The sequence below is a fragment of the Lynx canadensis genome, chromosome F1 (genome assembly GCF_007474595.2).
Source record: "Lynx canadensis isolate LIC74 chromosome F1, mLynCan4.pri.v2, whole genome shotgun sequence".
Classification (NCBI taxonomy): domain Eukaryota; kingdom Metazoa; phylum Chordata; class Mammalia; order Carnivora; family Felidae; genus Lynx; species Lynx canadensis.
The window spans coordinates 39,506,630-39,526,289 of NC_044319.2; the positions used below are offsets into that span (position 1 = coordinate 39,506,630).

The 19,660-nt window shown below is 56.4% G+C and overlaps 1 protein-coding gene across 3 annotated transcripts in view; it reads right to left on the minus strand.

Annotated features, from left to right (window-relative positions):
* The window catches only part of KIF21B (kinesin family member 21B), a 50,487-nt gene that overhangs the window by 10,329 nt on the left and 20,498 nt on the right, over nucleotides 1-19,660 (minus strand). For 2 of the 3 annotated variants that reach the window (XR_003966091.1, XM_030303441.1), the window contains exons 10-29: nucleotides 19,029-19,092; nucleotides 18,700-18,918; nucleotides 18,281-18,362; nucleotides 17,712-17,829; nucleotides 16,691-16,882; nucleotides 14,721-14,920; nucleotides 11,440-11,547; nucleotides 10,902-10,970; nucleotides 10,269-10,501; nucleotides 9,751-9,898; nucleotides 9,311-9,505; nucleotides 9,111-9,212; nucleotides 7,707-7,872; nucleotides 7,445-7,496; nucleotides 7,202-7,259; nucleotides 5,973-6,178; nucleotides 5,820-5,894; nucleotides 3,941-4,054; nucleotides 2,173-2,211; nucleotides 58-194 (exon numbers count right to left, since the gene is read on the minus strand). Coding sequence is in view for 2 of the 3 variants with exons in the window: in XM_030303441.1 (XP_030159301.1) it covers nucleotides 58-194; nucleotides 2,173-2,211; nucleotides 3,941-4,054; nucleotides 5,820-5,894; nucleotides 5,973-6,178; nucleotides 7,202-7,259; nucleotides 7,445-7,496; nucleotides 7,707-7,872; nucleotides 9,111-9,212; nucleotides 9,311-9,505; nucleotides 9,751-9,898; nucleotides 10,269-10,501; nucleotides 10,902-10,970; nucleotides 11,440-11,547; nucleotides 14,721-14,920; nucleotides 16,691-16,882; nucleotides 17,712-17,829; nucleotides 18,281-18,362; nucleotides 18,700-18,918; nucleotides 19,029-19,092 (2,577 nt within the window). In the remaining variant the exon portion in view is untranslated. The remainder of the gene's footprint in view (nucleotides 1-57; nucleotides 195-2,172; nucleotides 2,212-3,940; nucleotides 4,055-5,819; nucleotides 5,895-5,972; nucleotides 6,179-7,201; nucleotides 7,260-7,444; nucleotides 7,497-7,706; nucleotides 7,873-9,110; nucleotides 9,213-9,310; nucleotides 9,506-9,750; nucleotides 9,899-10,268; nucleotides 10,502-10,901; nucleotides 10,971-11,439; nucleotides 11,548-14,720; nucleotides 14,921-16,690; nucleotides 16,883-17,711; nucleotides 17,830-18,280; nucleotides 18,363-18,699; nucleotides 18,919-19,028; nucleotides 19,093-19,660) is intronic. The other variant, XM_030303442.1, reaches the window with a different exon arrangement.

The following is a 19,660-nucleotide window of genomic DNA, read 5'->3' on the forward strand; positions in this document are numbered from 1 at the left end:
GGAAGCAGGGATGGGTGTGAGACCTAACCCTACCAGGCCAGTCTGGGTTCTACTCACCTTTGGATCCTGTGAACAGCAGCTCATCCGTGGCGTCCAGGCAGAGGATGGGCTTGGTGTGGCCCTCGGCCATGGAGACGCACTGCAGTGGGGCTGTCCTCGCACCCTTGGCTCCTCCAACGGGGGTGATGATGCCCCTTCCCAGGAGAGAGGGAGAAAGGGGGCACCTGTCAGCCGGGAAGACTGAGGCCGGGTTGAGTAAGGTACACAGATAAGAGGGGGCAGAATGGAGAGAGGACTAAGGCCTAATGAAGGAGACCCCAGAGACTCTGGCCAAATGCCCTCAGTGCCTGAGAGCTGGGAATAGGCTGTGCAGGTGGGGAGGGCCTGTCTGCACAACAGCCTGTCAGTCACCATCTTGAGCACTTCTGGGAGCAAACCGTGTGCTAGGCACAGCAGGAAGGAGACGTGGGCCCTGCCCATGGGGAGTTGCCATCTGATGCCCGCCCGACCAGATCCTGAGACGTAAATGCACGGACGCCCCGGCGAGGCAGGGCAGAGGCCCAAGGGCTGCACTGGCTCCTGCAGCAACTATGACTCCTCCCTGCTGCTGCAGTTAACCCAGCAGGTGAGGTGAGGGGTGCAGAGAGGGAGGATGCTCGGGTTGTCACCCCCCAAGCACCTCGGTGTCATCTGTCAGCGACTTCTGGAGCTGATAAATGCACACGTGTGTGCAAGTGTGCACACATACACTCCCGCCCACCCATGAGCCCCTTTTGGACCTGCATGGTCAGACCTGTGACTGTCATTTACAAAGGCCTAATTTAATCCCTTTAGGGGCCCTCAGCTCAGCTCTGGGTTAGGGATGTCGAGGCCCCCTGGGGAATGAGGCCACATACACCTGGAGAAGCACCTCCTCGTTTCCCACGAACGTTCTGGGAGGGAGAATAAGGCTTGTCCTCAGTGAGCAAGAGGATTTTGCTACGCCGGCCTGCTGGAGGTTCTGGGGATGTTTTTTTTTTTGTTTTTTTCTCAATGAGGGTCTTTTGGAATGAGACCCTGGCCAAGTTATGTGCAAGTCTCAAAATATGTTCTAGTTCTTTTCCAAAGAGAACAATGATCCTGACAGTGATGCCGTGGCCTGTGGGCTACTGAAGTGACCAGTGTTCTTCCCACAGTGCTGGTCAGAGCCCCCATGGACTCAGCCAGGCCCCCCTGCAAGGATGGCAATCAGACAGGGCCAGATGCCAGCTGGATGTCACACACACGAGCCCCCAAAGATACCTGCTTCGGACACTGGTTTGGGCCCAGCTGTGTGGCTGGGGAAAAAAGCCCAAGACTGCTGTGGAAAGTATATCACAAGGATAACCCTCTTTAAGGTTATGAGAGAGGCTGGTAGTCTGGCTAGCTTCTCGCGGTGGTAAAGCCTCGCTCCCTGCAGGCAGGTTTGCAAAGACATCAATAGCCCGGGCAGCAGGTGCAGTGAGCAGTGGGCACTGGGAGAGCTGGAGGGAGCTCTCCGCCCAGCAGGAGCTCAGGCCCACCAGGTCCTAGGACATGCTCCTCGTAGTAGGGTGCTATGCTGGGGTAGCTGGAGAAACTGGCCACTGGTCATCCCAAAGCTGGGAAAGGAGGTCTCCTAGCACCCGAGGTCCACGTACCAGGAGATGTGGGCAGCAGGCACCGCCCCCCTTGCTGCTCTTCTCAGAGCCAAGGTCTGAAATGTGCACCTCACTGGCACAAGCTGAGCAAGTCACAAGGATGCTGGGGACGGCCACCAACCCCTGCCCAGCTGGGCCCTACAGGCCCCCAGGCTTTCCGCAGCCGTGCCCCCTCACCCTAGCCCCTCAGCAGAGCTCGGTCCCAGCCCCAGACAACCCCGGGCTCCCATGCTTTCCCCCTCCCTGCCCAGGTGATAAGAAGAGAACAGTGCCTGTGGCAAGCAACTGTGCACCCCTCCCCAAGCCCCCAGCTCCAGCCGGGCCTGGCCAGTCTGAGGCCACGCAGCAACCCTGAGAGGGAGGAACCACGGGGGAGGGAGAGGCAGGCCAGTGGGGAGGGCGGCATGCTGAGGACTCAGGTGTGCAGGCGGGAGGGGAGGTGGAGCAAGAGGCAGAGAGGGGACAGTAGAGAGTGAGAGCTGGGAAGCCAACACGGGAGACATTCTGTGTGTACCTCAGGACCTCCGACAAAGAGGAGTCGCTGTCATCAGACCTGGGGAGGGCAGAAAATTAGCTGGATTAGGGGAGAGAGGAAAACACACGAAGGGATGGCAGAGGCAGCAGCAGCGTGGAAGGTCAGAGGGCAGGTTATTCTCTTCAAGGGCAGCGGGGAGAGGCAGAGGGCAAGGGCGCTAAGGGAAGCAGGAGAGGAGGTGGGGAGAGGCCGGCCGCCAGGGGTCCCTCAGCTAACAGGGTAGGAGTGAGGAGAGGGCCACGCTCCAGGGCGACGTTCAGCTCGTGGGTCATTTGCCGGTTCCAAGCCCCTGGCTGCCCCATCGTACAAGCTGGGAACACCCTGCCCTGCCCCAGCAACGTTCCTACATGCCTGAGGCCAAAAGCCATGCCTGATCTTATCTACCCCCTCCACCCCCCACCCCCGGGAGCTGGCTTCTTCCAGCGATTCCTCAGGGACTTATTTACAAAGCCCACTGTCCCCAGCAAGCCCGCTGGGATGGGCCTAGGAGCTGAGTCTATACCATGCCTGGACTCCAAGATCTGGTCCACTGGACAGGGCCAAGGTCTGCAAGACAACCAGGCTGGAATGGCCAGAGTCCCACCTCCATGCTTCTGGAAAAGGGACCTGCTGACTGTAAAGGTATGGTGGGGGTGGGGGCACCCTGGTGGGCCTGGTCCAGGCTCCATACGCTCCTTCCAAAACAGAAACTGAGCCAAGGTGGGTTTGGGGAGGGAGCAGTATTTTGACCTGGCAAGAGACAGTTCTGTGGAGAAGGGCTGATGTCAGGTACCAGGTGCAAGAGCTAGCACTTTCTAGCCTGGGCTGCCCTGAACAACAGCGCTGCCGCCTTCCTCCCTGCCAGGGTAGAGATGCTTTTAGGGAGCCAAGAGAAGAGCCCTCTCAGAGGCTGCAGAGAGTTGCAGAGGGCTGGGGCAAGGTCCAGAGTGTAGGGAGCACAGAGAGGAGCACGGGGAGGACAGGGTCCCCCCTCTCCCAAGGCAGAGTCCCACTGGGAGGAACGTATGCTGGAGCACGTCAGAGGCCCCAGGTTCTGGGCCCAAGTCTGTCACCTTCTAGGTAAATGTCCTTGGGCCTCTTTAAACCTCATTTCCTCTTCTGTAAAACAGGGAAGAGAGTTCTCATGGTTGATTATAGTCCACGTGAATCACATATATGAAAGCAGGGTGCACAGCGAAGGCACCTTCTGAACGCACAGGATTGCTGTTAATACCCACTCGACTATCCGTAGTCACAGCAGCCCAGTGGGAGCTGAACACATCAGTCGGGCTGATCCTGCCATGTGAAGGCAATTAGGGAGTCCCTTTCTGCTGGGACAGTGCACAAGGGCCACTGGGACCTCGCCTGAGCATGTGTGGCAGGGAGGGAGTGGCTGAAGTGCCAGGAAGGGGCTTCAGAGAAGAATCCAAGAGTCGAAGAATCAGCAGAGGATTCAAGACACAGTTCTGGTGAGGCCCTATGGGGGGGGGGGGCTGACCTGTGTGAACATCCCCACCTGACTGCCCCCTGTCCCTGTGGCTTCCTTCTTGCCCTCTCCTGAGGTCCCAGCATGCTGGGGGTGGGGTAGGGGAGGAAGGGTCCACAGTTAGAATAGAAAGAACAGAGACACCAGCAGAAGAGCTTCAGAGCCTCGTCTCTCAGAGGGGCTGGAGCAGCGTGGTCAGGGTCTGCCGTCTGCCCCAACCCTGCCTGCGTCAAGGATCAACCCACCTCTGCAGCGCCCTCCCTGGCCCGCCCTGGCTCTTACTTGTCCAGTGCTGACCCTTGGCTCTGATTACTGGTGAGACGAGAGAAGACGTTACGGTCGTTGCGGGGCCGAGTAGGAGGGGACGAAGGGGGCGTGAATCCCACTTCTGTGGACCTGGCGAGTGGGGACACAGCAGCATCTGTCAGTGACCACACCCCCAGCCCACAGCCTCACACGCGCACTGTTTCCCACACCACCTTCTGTCTTGGTTCTAAGGCCTGCAGGGCGGGGCCTGCTGTGCAATGATCCCAGCTCCGGGTTAAGCTCCTGGATGCCGTTCTGAAACAGTCCATCCTCATTATTCATGGCTTCTGTATCTGGGAGTTTACTTGCGCATTAAAACGGATTTGTGATCCCAAATTAACTCTCACAGTGCTTTGGGGTCATTCCCAGACATGGAGCAGAGCAGCCAAAAATTCAAGTCCCCAGATGCACACCTTCTCAGCAGAGGTCAAATGAGGCGTCCCTCTGCCTTCTTGCTCTCCTACCGTAAACAAGTGGCCTTCTTGTGGTCTATTTAGGGCCATGTTTTTTGCATTTTTGTGCTTTTCGTTGGTGATTTCACTGCTTAAAATACCCCCAAAGCATAGTCCTGAAGGGCTGTCTGGCACATGTCTAAGCACATGAAGGCTGAAATGTGTCTTATGGAGAAAATACATGTGTTAGAAAAGCTTCATTCAGGTGTGAGTTACAGTGCCGTTGACTGCAAGTTCAATGTTAATGAATTGACAATATATATTAAATGGGATGTCTTTAAACAGAAACACACATAAAACAAGGTTCTATATCGACTGGCTGACAAAAATGTCATGACCGGAAGCTCTCCAGAACCTACCCCTGAATTTCCCCACAAGCAGTGGTTCAGTATTAGTTCAGTGAACTAATTCCATGTTCACAGTGATTAGATAGAACGTTAAGTACCATGAATACTGAGGATTGACTGTATCGTCAGGGAAGGGTCCAAGACTTCACTGTACCACCCCATTGCAATAGCCCAACATTTCCTCTCCTTGGAAAGCTGTCATCGGGTTTGGCCTACACCCTCCCTTCCTTTGAAGGGTCTTCATGAGTTCAGCCTAAAGCCCTCAGACCGCAGCTCAAGTGTGTTCTCTCAGTTCCCGGGTGAAGTGATGATGGTCTATGAGGCCCCTAGTATACAGATATCCATGCAACTCCTCCCCACTGAAGGCCCCCACCACAAGCCACTGGTATGGGCATCTGCCCCGGCTTTGGACTGGAGGGAGGGCTGGGAGCTTGAGCAAATCCTCCTGTCTCCCATCAGGTCGTGTGGTGGCAAGAGGTCATCTTGAGCCCCTGCTCTTCTAGTACAAAGCTGTATGACTTGGAGAAAGCATCAAAGCTCTCTGAAAACTAAGTGCATGCCAGATGATCCCAGGAGGCATCTGGTGACCAGCAGAAGTTCTGTGGGTCATAGTGCTATGAATGGCTAACCAATTAGAGACTTGGCCACCATTCTGCAATCATCTCCTGGTTTTTCTTTAAACTTCTACGCTCCTCACATGACAAGACTTTAGAAAGGGCTGAGACCTCCCAAGTACCCGTGGTTATGAAAAGGAGCTGAAGCATATCAGTACAATGACTAGTTGAAGCCACGACAAAGCCACCAATGTTGAGCTCATATCAGCCAACAGTTTTGGGCAGCAGGCTTAGCCATCCAGTTCAAGGTGCTTATGGAGATGATATTTCCTGAGCCCATGCCTGACAGGATGGGGAAGGGGCCACTGGGGGAAGCTGAATGACTTAGTCAGACCAGCCCAGATTAAAGTATGCCTGATTATCTACAGAGTAGAACATCACAGCGATTCATGCATCCAAGGACGGCAGTGACTCTGGTGCAGGTTCCGGAACATGCTCTCACCTAATGGGCTGCCCTCGGTCATACGACTTCCTTCGGGTCAGCGGTGATGTCTCCGTGGCTCGAGACTGCCGGGGGCTAGAACAGAAGAGTCCAGTGAGGCCCAGACCTAACTCCCTGCCCACCCTGACCCACATGGCTGGCCCTCCTCCTTACAAAGTACTGCCTCTGGTGGGCAGGCTGATGGTGCGTGAGACCTTGTCCCGGTAGTAGGGGTCTCGTACGGAGAAGCCCACTCCATCCTCTTTGATCTCGACAAGGGAGGCCAGGGACTTGGTGATGTTCTTGGTGGAGATATCCAGTGGGGGACCCAGGCACTCGGCCGACACAGCCTTCATTTGGGCAGACAGCTTGGGCTCACCCTGGGAACAGAAGGACTGGGGTGAACCAACTTGCCCAAACATAACAGGAGAGCTGGGAGAATTCTAATGAAGGAAATAGTGCCACTTGGCCGATGGTGAAACCACTAATGGAAGATCCAGGTGAACACCACACAGAGACCATCTCTCAAGACTTGTAGAGAATCCAAAGCAACCGAAAGGGTTTTACTGCCCTTATTTGGACTGTGCACACACAGAATGCCCAGACTGACCTCTTTCCTGGTCACCAGCTAATCAGTTTATCCAAAAACTATGCACAACTCACTGTTCCCAGTCTGCAGTCCCTACCCTTCTCTCTTTTTTTTTTTTTTTTTTTTTTTTTAAATTTTTTTTTTTTCAACGTTTATTTATTTTTGGGACAGAGAGAGACAGAGCATGAACGGGGGAGGGGCAGAGAGAGAGGGAGACACAGAATCGGAAACAGGCTCCAGGCTCTGAGCCATCAGCCCAGAGCCCGACGCGGGGCTCGAACTCACGGACCGCGAGATCGTGACCTGGCTGAAGTCGGACGCTTAACCGACTGCGCCACCCAGGCGCCCCTTTACCCTTCTCTCTTTAATAAATTCTTTTTCTTGGTTCAGATTAATAACTGACCCCTCACTGGTAGGTGAACTCCCCCATTGTTGACTCCCATATTATTGAATCAATAATCTGCATGCAGAATAGCTAGAGGTCTTAAGTTAGTCTTTGACTCAGAGCCTGAGGCAGAGTCTGGTGGGGAACGGGGCAATTTTTGAAAGCAGGGCCTCTGGCTCTGGTGACATCATTAGGCTGTGACTCCAGCCATTTCTCCCACCTTCCACCTATCTCAAAAAGGGTTGGGTTGTAACCGGGGTTACATATCCGAGCACCTCCCAATTCCAACCCAGGGCATCTCTATCCCAGCTGGAGGCAATATTGTTGGGTCAGGGCTGGGGGGTGGGGGCAGAGCTACAGAAAGACGGGAGACCAGGCTACAGGGAGACTGGCCCTGCTGCAGCCTGTCTGCCTTCCTATGGGGCTCACCTTGAACTTGAAATCATCATGGCTGGTGGAACCCTTCATGGTGAATGACTGGGAGAAGCTAAGGAAGAAGCAGAGGGAGTTCAGGATACTGAGAGCCTGTCCTCTGGCTCTCTGAGCCTTAGACTCATGGATTCCAAAGAGCCCCCAAATCTAGGCTTAGCCCTGGGATCCTATGGCAACCCCCACCCCCAGCCCCAGGTTCATGCTATGAGCTATCCTCTCACTCATGACTTGGAAACTCACCTCCCCTCAGAGAACTCTGAGATCTCCTCATCTGTGCTGGCATAACCATTCTCTGTGGAAGGGAGGAGGGATGAGTAATGAGAGGCCCCAACAGAGTGAGGGGAGAAGGGATGGCTTCCCTCCCACACCTCACCCACTGGGATCAGACTGGGACTTCTGGGGGAGTTCTGGGGAGGTGAAGGTCCCCCCACCCCAGGGGTTGGAGCTAGGGAGCACTAGAAGAATCTAGGAGCTTCGAGGCCTCTGCCCACACCCACCATACCCTGCTGCACGTTGTAGATGAGGGCCTGCAGTTCAGGGTGTGTCTCAGCCTTCTCTCGCAGGGCATCCAGGAGCAAGTGGTTCTGGGAGGAACCCGCTATGTCTGTCTGCCTCAGCCGTCCCTCTAGCAGCCGGATCTGGGCCTCCTTCTGTGCCACTTGTAGCCCCTGTGGGCAAGGAACCAGGCCAGGGGTTACAATTCCCAGCCTGGCTTTGTGGGCACCTTCATCAGCACCCTCAGACAACCTGCTCCCAAGGCACCTTGGAGGGTGGCCCTCCCAGACATCACCCGTGTACCTGCTGTCCCAGACCTGGGCTAACTCCTAGACATCACCCTCGTACCTGCCCCAGACCAGAGATGCAACCCCACCCTTCTAACTTTCCCCGTGTACACATGTCAGGAGAGGTGGCCTTAGATACGTTCCCCTGTTATGCGCTGAGTTGTGCCCCCACCCTCCCAAATTCACATGCTGACAGTCCAACCCCCAGGACTTCAGAATGTGACTGTATTTGGAGATAGGGTCTCTAAACAGGTAATTAGGTTAAAATGGGGTTCTTAGGGTGGGCCCTAATCCAGTATCACTGGAGGCCTTCTAATAAGAAGACATTAAGACACAGGCACACACAGAGGGAAAACTGCACGAGGCGAGAAGGCACTCGCTTACAAACCAAAGAGAAAGGCCTCAGAAGCAACCAATCCTGCCGACATCTTAATCTTGGACTTTCAGCCTCCAGAACTCAGAAAATCAATCTGTGTTGTTTAGGCCACCCAGTCTGCGGCCCTTTGTCATGGCAGCACTAGGAGACTAACACAGTCCCCTAAAACACAGAGTAGAGCTAAGAGCTTAGTGCGAGCAGAGCGGGTCTCCCCACCACCTTGTCAGACACTCTACATGGTGTCTGTCCCCAAAGACCACAGGCCCCAGGGGGAAGGAGACCCATCCCCTGGCCAGCTGTCAGGGAGAGAGGACAGGAGCACAGGACAGGTTGATCTGATGTCCGAGTGTAAATCTTCCTGAGTGGAACGTGGTCTATCTGTTTCCCGCTGCCCCTGTCCTGACATACAGATACATGCTTCTCCCAGCAGACTCGAGCCCTGCTGTGGATGGGCCTGGACCAGACACGTAGGGTCACTTCTAATGGAGGCCCTGCTATGTGCCAGGCATCATGCCAAGCCCTTTGCATGCATCATCTTGTTAAAGCCACGCAGCAAGCTAAGAGCTTGCTATTGTCATCACCCCAGCTTTACAGCTTCGGAATCAGAGGCTCGGGGGTGAGGCGGCTTGCCCTAGCCTGTAAGTGACGCAGCTCAGGAGCCAGGCCTGTGTGCTTCACCATGAGGGTAGATCACGGAGGCGCCTGTGACTGCTGGGCCCCCCGCCCGGGAGGTGAGCTGCTGGCCCACCTTGTCAATGGACGCCTTGAGGAAATTGTCCAGCAAGAGACGGGCTTCGGCCAGGGAGCAGGAACTGATGACCACCGATGTGTCCGTGGAGTCCAGCTCCTCCTACGATGGGGAGGTAGAGATCCCTTGTCACTGAGACTGTCCCCCACCCCCCTCATCCCTTCTGCCTCCGCCCAGGCCAGGCCAGGCCCTGTGGGCACCTTGGTCTCCTCCAGCTGCACGATGGTGGCCTGGCAGTCGGTGATGCTGTCGTTGATGTAGTCAATGTTGGCTGCCAGCACCTCGATCTCCTCCGCCAGCTCCTGCAGCCCCTTCTCCTCCTCCGGGCTCTCAGCCTGCAGCCGCTCCCGCTTCCTCCGCAGCGCCTCCTGCAGGAGGAACAGCTCCTCCCTTTTCTGCAGGGAGGGTGATGGAGGACAAACCTCAGGTTGCTGCCCAGCCCTGCCCAAAGCTCCCCCCAGGTGGGGTCCCTGGGCCCCCCTGCACCTCCGGATTCCAGAGCAGGCACAAGGAGCGAGCGGAATGGGGATGAGAAGGTCTGATGAGCTGGAGGAGTCAGAAGTGGCAGAGGACAGGCAGAGGAGTGCAGACGGGGAGGAAGGGGAGACGGGAGCCCCAGGCTCCTTGTGGTCAGGCCCACCTTGATGAGCCGCTCCATGTCAGCCTCCAGGTTGACAATGGTCATCCTCTGCATGACGATGTCAATGATCCTCCGCTCCAGGGACTGCCACTTGAGCCTGGCAGCCTTACTAAAGCTCTGGCTGGCCCCCTTCTTCTGGAACTTCTTTCTGGGAGACAGAGGCAAAGGGAATTGGTTGGGAATACTCCCTTTCTACATTTCCCTCCCCCACCCCCAGGTTCTCTATAGTATTTTGTATTTTAAACAATGTTAATAATATGTTCTTTTGGGGGCAAATGCATGTTTTTTATCATTTTATTTCATCATGAAAAGTGTACTCTTTAATCCCCATCCCCCCACCACCTGGAAGGGAGCACTCTCAGCCTCTGTAGCTCCGTGGTCCCCCTCAGCCCTGAGCCAACAGCCATGGGGACCCGTCACGGGACCACACTTCCCCTGAGCTTGCCTCTCTCTGCTCCTGCCCCCATATTTCTGCCCGCTCTGCCCACGGAAGCCAGGGTACTGCCCGCCCGGCTCACCTGGCAGGGCGGGTGCCGTTGACGGCAGGCGCGGGGTGGTCCCCCAAGAAGTGATTGATTTTGCGGTTCCACTGGCGCACGATGCTGGAGACAGAGCGGGCCCCTGATTCGGCCTCAGATGAGGTGGTACTGGCTGACACCTCAGCCCCCGAGTCCAGCATGGGTGGCTTCGGTCCTGCACGCCCCGCCACCCTCTCAGACATGGGTTTGGCCAGGCGCCTCAGTGCAGAAACCTGTGGCCAAGAAAAGAGGAACCCAGTGAGCAGGGCACCCGGGGACCTGTGAAAAGGCCCAAACCGGGGGGGAGGGGCCGGAAGGGGAGACTACAGGAGCTGCTCCATCCAGGGTGAGCTTGGGACTGAGAAAGAGCCAAGGGCTCTCTGTTTGATATGAAATGAATACAAGAGACTTCCACCTTTTGAATTAAGGTCTCAGGCCTCTGGGACCAGAGCCTGCAGCCTGTCTTCAGGCCTCGGCCCTCTTGTTGAGCAAGGCCCTACAGCAGGCCTCGCACAGGCTCTGCTCCATTGTGTTTGCTGAGAGAAAAGGGAGAGCCAGGGCCACTGCCAGCGGGCACTTGTTCCCTCCCGGCTCTGGAGGAATTCAGGAGAAGGGGAACTGTGTCTCGCTCACCTCCTGGGTTTTCCTCCTCAGGACCATTTCCTGCTGCCGCTTCTGGGACTCCAGAGCTCGGATCTGAAACTGTGGGTGACAGAAGGGGGTTGGGGTCCACACTTCGGCCCCGCAGCCTGGTCTGCCCACCTCCATAGGTGACGACGGCCTGGCTTTCGGGCTGATCCCTGTGTAGCCAAAACTTATTGATAAAAGGGGACGAGGAGTCTGGTTCCCCTTCCCGGAGGTCACAGTGCAGACACTTCTCTCTGTGCAGACAATTCCCTGAGCCTCTTCTCCACCGCACAGCAAGGGATCCGGGACTAGAGGGCTCGGGGCTGGACACTGCACAGTTCCGGCTCTGGATTGCTGGTGACCCTGGGCAGGGTCCTGCCATCTGGGGCTCGGGTCCCCCATGCTCTGCGCCCCCCCACCCCCAGGCACTAGAGGGGCTGGACCAGAAGCCTGCCGTGCCCTGGCCCTTCCATGCCCTGCTGTGGGAACCGAGGGGCAGCCAGGCACACAGGGAGGCTGGGGGTCCCCAAGGGCTGCCCCGCACCTCCTGTCGCCGCTGTTCCTTCTTGAGCTGAGCAATCTCCCGGTTCCTCTTAGTCTCCACCAGCCGCCGCCGCTGCTGCTCTTCACGCATCTGCTTCATCAGGGCCACCTGGGACAGGCAGGCATGGCAGGGGTGAGGGGGTCCGGGCAGTGGGGGGCCCATACCCTCCGGGGAGCAGCTGGCTCTGGGGATGTTGGGCAGGGGTGGTGGCCCGGGGCTCAGGGGTCTGCCCCTCCTCTTCCGTGGGAGTTGAAGCTGCCCCATGCCCGGGCAAGCTGCCAGCCCAGATGTGCAGGTGCAATGACTCTGCCAGGTCTAATCCTGGCCCCCCACTTCCAAATGTCACAGCTCTTGGTGGCTTTTACCCAAACCCGGGTCCTGGGTCTGGCCCCTGGAGATCCAGCCCAGGTTGCTGGAGGCAGGTAATCCTACCTGGGTGGGGCACATTCCTCTCTCCCACTGACAACTGAGCTGCAGACAGGGCTGAGGTGGGGGTCAAGGCCACATATCAGGGCCAGGCTCCCAGTGACAACAATAAAAGCCACCACCATTTATCGAGAACGTGCAATACGCCAGGCACTGTTCTTGTGACAGTCACATGAGAGAGGCATTACCGTTCTCGTTTTATAAATAAGGAAGTGAGCCCCAGAGAGACCAATGACTGAGTCATAAAACTGGTAATAAACGGTCAGAGTTTTGGCCCCGGTCATTTTGTCCCCAAACTCCAGCTGTTACTCTAGCCCCAGGGAGGACCGCATGCCAGTTCAGAGCAAAGCCAGTGATCAAAGCTTGGAAAGCCTAGAACCTGGGGTTGTCAGAGCTGTGGCAAAGGCACAGAGAGCATCATCATAGTGGCCAGAGATGACCCAACATGATAGAGAGCTTGTGCCTGGGACCTCACAGCATCCGCCCCCTCCTGCCAAGTGCTGGTGGCCAAAGAAGGACAGGGCAATGTACACGGGGTTTTAGACACTTTCCAAGTGACAGGGTAATGAAAGTCACACAGAGCTTGATCCTTCTCTGCCACTGAGGCCTCAGACATCTCCAGGAATGTCACCAGCCTGCAGTGCCCGGAAGACAGTCTCGAGTGGAAATGGCATGGGAGGGAAGGAGGCTCCGACGGGGCTGGGGGCTGGCGAGGTTGGCTTCTCCCACAGAGGGCAGGCCCTGCAGGGGTGAATCTATAGAGGAGGGCTGGCAGCTGCTGGGTCTTCAAGGTCAAGAATGAGTTTTTTCCCAAAGAACTGGCATTGAGCAGACAGCCCCGGGCTGACCTGAGAACATGTTAGAAGCTGTGTGCAAACCTGAGATGGCACCTGCTGGGGTCAGGGGTCAGAGGCTTCCTGGGGAAGAACTGTGTACCCCTAGACAGAAGCCCACCCACCCAACTTCACATGTGTGGCCAAGTTGCACAGAGGGGAAGGTCTCAGAAGGGGCAGGCATATCCCAGGCACGCAGCAGTGCGGACATGGGTCACAGTGCCTGAGACCAGCATTGCTCTGTACATCTGAAGTAGGAGGCATTGTCTCATCTCCCAGGAGACCCTGGGGACCGTGGACCCCACACGGGTTCAATTCTGTGAATCCCACTGCAGCTGAACCGAGGCGGGAGGGTTCTTAAACACTGGCTCTCATGGCATCAGGTTAGAACCCGAGGTTGCTGCACCATCTGTCCTTCTAACAGAACCCTGGGCCCTGCTGGGGCACCCCTGGAAGGTTCTTTTCTACCTCTAGCCAGGGCTCATGAGAGCACAGTTAGATGGGCAGCTGGCTGAAGGGCCCTGGCAATCCTGAGACTGAAATGCAGGAAGACTGGTGGGTCCTCGGTCCTTTGGATATCCTGGACATCATATTATTTCGCCAGGCTTCCCTTACGAGGCTCTATCTAGGGTCACCCCAGCTAGGATGTGCACTGGCCAGCTCAGGCTGCAGGGGCGTTAGCCAGTGAGCCTCCAGGGAGACACAGAGTGAGGACACAGATACACCGCCCAGGAGCACCTACACAACACAAACCTTGATGGGTGCGCTGCTTCCCCCAGGGAAAAACCAAGGCCCCCTGGTCACTCCCTTCTACACCACCAGAGGGCACTCCTTGGGACCAGGTCAGGCCAGCCAACCTGAGTAAAGCAGCAGCCTGGCCAGGCTGATGGAGCCCCTGGATCTGTGGCCCAGCTGAGGCTGGAGACAGAGCGTGCCCGGGAGAGGTGGCCAGGACTACCCGATGGCTCAGAGCCCACCTCCTCTCAGAATGCATCACTAGCGCATGGCCTCCTTCCTCTGCACGCAGGTCAACACATGAGTCAGCGGTGAGGCCACAGTTACTAACGGCTCCCCAAGTCCATACTGCTGTCCCATCAGCCTGAAGCACCTTTGGTGCTCCCATTTCTGAGGCCAGCCCTCCACAGCTTGCTGGGACGGCTGCCAATGCCAGGTTTTGCGAGGGGGTCTAGCTTCAGGGCCTGGCCCAGGGCTGGGGAGAGCTGGAATGCACGAGGGGCTAAGGGCCAGGGTAGGACAGCAGGGCCAGGAAGGTCAGGGGGAGGGAGGACACGAAGGGAGTGTGGAGGTGCCGGGCCGCAGGCCAGAACGAGAACATACTCAGACATCGGAGGCAGAAGACCTGAGCCAAGAAACCAGAGCTTCAGGGGCAGACTCCAGGCCCCAGAGACTAAGTACTCTGGGTGACGGCAAAGTGGAAAAGGCACCATGCCACACAGGACTCGAGTTGGCTTAGGAGGCAGAGAAGTGAGTTTGAATCCCAGCGCTAACTTTGGGTAGCTGGAAGGGACCTCTCTGAGCCTCACTTTCCCATGCACGAAATGGGAATAATAATAGGGCCTCCTTCATGAGGTTCTCCTGAGTACTTAGTATGCTCATGCATGTGAGACCACTAGCCTAGAGCCTGACCACAGTAAGCATTCAGACAACAGTAATGATTATTATCACTGTAGGCCAAGGCCCAGCACCCGGGCGATCCCTCACATGTACTTGGGAGGACTGGGGGCAACTGTGGCGCAGTTTCCTACCACAGGGGGCAGTGTTGAGCAGCGTCCCGCAAGTTCCTCCCCTGCCCCTCTACTGGGAGAGGTGGCTTCACCCTGGACGGTGAACCCGGCTCAGATGACAGTGTCCAGGGCCAGGACGGGCTTGAATTACGCAATGCTGTGCGTCGGGAAGATTTCCACGCTGATCGCGATGGTTATTTTTAACACAGTAAGTGGATTCTAAGAGGACGTCCCACGGCCACCCCTCAGCCCTGCTGCGCACCCCCTCGGCCCCTACCTTGGCCTTCTTCATCTCAGCCACCTCGGCCTGCAGCTTCTTCAGCTCCCTCTCATAGCGGGACTGGTTTTTGAGCAGCCGCGCGTGCTCCTTCTGTGCGGCCTGCAGCTTCTGCAAGTCTCGGTTCATCTCCCGCAGCCTCTTCTCATAGTCCGCCTTGATCTTGTTGGCCTTCTCCTCCGTGTAGCACTCCATGGTGCCTGAGAGCAGCAAGAGGCGGCTGTCAGTGCTGTGTCAGCTTCGGGCTCAGATGGTGGGGGGTGGGGGGCGGGAGCCCGGGTTCTAGTCTCACTGCGCGACCCTGAGCAAGTCACACGCCTCTGTGTGCCTGTTTCTTATTTAAACACTGAAGGGATCAGACTGGAAGATGCCAAGTCCCCTTCCTGCTCTGACTTTCTACTGGACCTGGAGGGGGTGTCTGCATCTCGAGACCTCTGAGCCTCCTGGGAGGGTCCTGTGGGCCACTCCTGCTGGCTTAGCTCTGACCCATAACTAGAGGAAAGAACCAGGCCAGTGGGAAGGAAAGAGCTAGTATGAAGACAGTGATGCGGGCCAGAGCAGAAGGAATAAACTGATTTCTCTACCCTTGACCTTTGCTGCCCGGAATGCGCACAGGCGTCCCCTTGGGGATGTGCAGCAGATACTTCAAACTTAACAGGCACAAGACCAGACTCACAATCTCTGTCCCCCTCACCCCAGCAGGCTTCCCCTTCTCAGTAGATGCCATCACCATCCTTCCAGAAGCTTGAACCCTGGAGACACTTTTGGCTCACCTTACGTCTTCTACCCAGTCAACAAAAGCTTTTTTCTCTACCTAAAAAATGGATCCAGAACTGGACCACTCCTCAAGCCCATGTTGTCTAAATCCTCTTTCACCACGGTTATTTATTTCTTCTTCGCTGTCTTTTTTTGCCGCTAATGATTCACCAGAATCTTTTGTAAGTTTCTAATCAGTCTCAAGCTACCACTTTCATTCCCCTCCACATCAGCCAGAGTGTTCTTCTCAAAATACTTTTAAAATCTACATCACATCGCTCTCTCCAAACTCCACACCCTCCCATCTCCCTCAGAGAATAAAGCAAGGTCCTTCCAGTGACGGACATGACCTGGTCCCGTCTTTCTTGTCTCATCTCTTGCCACTTGCCCCCTTTCACTCTGTCCCTTGTCATTCCACCAACATGCCAGGCACACTCCCACTTCAGGGCCTTGGCATCTTCTGTTCTCTGCCTGGAATGCTCAGCCCTGTGCTCATTCTGCGCTGGCACTCTCTCACCTCCTTCAAGTCTGCTCAGATGTCACGTCCTCCGTGAAGTCTTCCATGACCATCCTTTATAAAACTCTAACCCGCTCCCCAACACTCCCTGACCTCCTTCCCTGCTGTATATTTTTTTCTTGGTACTTATCAGCATCGGACATGTCACCCACTCTGTTTACTTATCGTATTTACGTCTGTCTCTGCCCATCAGAATGTACACTTCGTGATGCAGGGATTTTGCTCACCCCAATATCTCTAGGACCTAGAACAATGTCAGCTCTATAAGACAGAGTCAACAAATGTTTGCTGAATCAGTGGATGAATGAGTGAAACAGTAATTGAATGAATTACTGCTAAAAAGCAGTATAAAGAAGACAGAATGTGACAAGTAGGTTTGTAAATAGGTTCGAAGGAAAATGCTCCAGGAACTGAATGCAGAAAAAAAGCTGAGGAGCATCAGGTCCATGTGCCTAGGGAAATAAAGGATTCTAATACCAAAGATGCCAATAAAAGAATAATAAATGTAAAATGTAGCACGAAACTAGGGTTAGACCTAAGACATTGATGACAGTGGGTCAAAGGGCCACAGTCCACGGGTCAGAAGCCCTTGCCCAGGAGACCAGGTAAATCCCACAGGTGCCAGCTGCTGGGCGGGGCTTGTGACAGTGGAGGGAGGGGCCTCAGGGGAAAGCGAGGGCGGGGGTGGTGGCCTCACTGAGGTTCTGCAGCACGCGGTCTCGCTCCAGCTGCGTGTCTCGGATCTTGTTCTGCAGGAGAATCAGCTTCTCCTCATACTGGTGCTTGAGAGTCTGCAGCCGCCGCTGGCTGTTCTCCAGCTCGTCGATCAGTTTCTGCTTGATCTCGATCTCGCACGTCAGGTCGGCCAGGTCTGCCTGGAAGTTCACCTCTGTGGGGGCAGAGACAGGCTCAATCCAGTTCCAGGGGCTTAGGGCCGGATGGGGGCGCTGGGGCTTTCCTTTGGTCAGCCACGCCCAGTTAGCGAGCAGAGGCTGGAGGGAATGATAAGTCCCATGGTGGGTAGGGGCTGCCGGATGGGGTGACATATTTGAAGACCAGACTCAGAAATTCGAGGCTGGCCCAGGAGCTGGTGTGGGGGGGGGTGGTCTAGGCATCCCACCACCCCTGTTGTGGCCAACGTCTACCTGTCATAGATGGCATGGGACCCAGCCGGGGTGGAGGAGGAAGGCTGTGGGTCAGGAAATGGCAGCAGGGCAGAGCTGATAGGGTGGGTGCCCACACTTAGAGGAGTGGGTTTTAGCACCGGCCAGACCTACATTCAAGGCCTGGTTCTGCATCTGCCGCGCGGGGGCGGGGGTGGGGGGGACTCCTAACATCTATGCACGGGGTTGTAGTGAGAACTGAACGACCCAGGCCAAAGGTCAGCAGTTCCCGGCATATAATGAGCGTTGCCATCCTTAATCACTACCATTGCCTTTGTTGATGGTGGTGGTGGTGATGGCGATATCACATCTGGGAGTTCCGGGCCCTGGACATCCACACTCTTTGAGAACTCAGTTAAGGCCTGACCCCCTTAAGAGGGGCCTGACCTCCCCTCCCTGCCCCCCCCCCCCCACCCTCCTCGGGGCATCTGGCTCAGAGACTTGAGTCTGGAAGGTCCGCGCAGTTTCTCTGGGCCCAGGGCTGACGGGCAGCCCACCCCGCGCACCTACTACTCCGCATGTCGCTTCCCCCTGCCCCAGCCCGGGCACACGCACCCTTCTCGTCAGGGTCTGAGTCCGAGTCCACCAGGCTCTCCTCACTGCCCGAGTCCTCGTCTTCATCCTCACGCCCTTCCTCCTCCTCACAGCCACTCTCGTCTCGCTCTTCCTCCTCCTGGGCACCAAGCACCATTAGGGGAGGCCCGCGGACCCTCCTCACTCAGGCTGGGCCTGGCCTCGGGGAGGGGAGTCCAGAAGCAGAGGGAGTCTGGACAATGCCCCAGGCGTGTCAAGATGGTGGGGAACGGGGCAGACCAGGCTCAGGGCCCCTTGTGCCCACCCCCAGTCCTGAAAGAGTACCACCCGACTCCCCCAGCAGCCTGAGCAGAGCCCCCCGGGGACAGCCTCCCCACCCGGCCTCACCCGTTTGGAATGAGGTGGGGGACTGAGGGATGGAGAATGCCAGGGCAACCAGTTAGCCATACAAGGAAGCTCCGGGATCAACTCAACCGGGGGCAGACCTAAGCCCCTCTCCCATCCTGCCAAGGTAGCCATGGGGACCCCTCTGCTCAGTAGGGACGCAGGAGTGAGCACATAGAGGGGAGGGGACAGGGACGATCCCTCACCTCCTCAGCTTCATTCTCGTCGGTCTCCTCACTGTTTTCCTGTTGGAGTTTTGCCCTCTTTTTGAAGGCCTCCTTCTCTGGACTGCCCAGGAGTGAAGGGTGGGCCAGGTTAGCTTTGAGCGTGTGGTGGGGGGTGATAGGGGTAGGATAGGGCAGGAGGATGGGGCTGGGTTCCTGTTCTGCAGAGAATGTGGCTGCTCTTCTCTACCCCCAATCTAGAATGAACCCTGGGTAATCTCCACCCTCCCTCTCCCCGGGGGAAGGTGCAGCATTAGAGAAAGGAGAGTGGCTTCTGCCCAAAAGCCCGAGCAAAAGTGCTCAGAGACTTCCCAAGTAGCCCTGGGGCAGCTCCCCGCTAAACACAGGCAGGTGGCAGGGCTCCTGCAGAGCCCGCCGGGACGTGGGGGCTCCCCACTCACCTCTTTCTCCTCTGCCTGACCTCCTTCTTCTTGAGCCGCTCCAGGTCCTGCTTGGCCCTGCGGATCACCTCAGAGGCATCCTCCATGGAGCTGGCCGGGCTGCCCCCGAAGGCGGGAGCCCCCGGAGATGCACCCAGCGAGTAGGGGCTCCGAGCTGAGGCCCGAGACAGGCTGCGGCGCAGGGACTCATTCATGGCCTCGCTCTCCAGGAGCTTCGTCCTGCGTGGGGAGAGTAAGTGGTCGGGGCCAGGTGAGCCGACATCGCCCCGGGCTCTGGCCCAGCCCAGGCCCTCTGCCGTTCCCAGATATGCTGGGGCTCACTCACTCACCGCAGCTCCTCAATCTCCCGGATGTAGTTCTGGATCAGAGCACCAATGGCCTCATTGCCATCACCTGGAGGGGGAAGGGGGCAAGGAGAGGGCAATAAAGAAGACAAGGAAGGGTAAGGACTTGCGGCTCAAAGCTGGTGGTCTTGTACCTGTGCGTCTGGTAGGACAGCACACACAGACCTTTCCCAAAAAGGAATCCACATCAAAGAAAGATGCGTACGTGTGCACAGATATACACAAGCACTGTTGGTAAAAGCACGAAATCGGAAACAACCGAGGGCCATCCGCAGGCGCTGCTGCCGATGATCGGCACATATGGAACACTGTACAGCTTAAAAGAATGAAGTAGATTTATATGTTTAATAAAAGATCTCCAAAGCATAAGGCTAAGTGAAAATGGGAAGTCGTAGGACAACACATACGATCTCACATACAGAAAAAAGGCAGTATATATTCACACACACATATGTGTGTACATCCATATGAATACATAGCCACACTTGGAGCAAAGGTATGGGAAAATATGGGAAAGTGTGCCCAGAGCTACCTCTAAGAAGTGGAGAAGACACGGAATGGAGACTTCAGTGAGAAGGGATTTTAACCTCTACTTTATGCATGCATGTTAAGCAAGG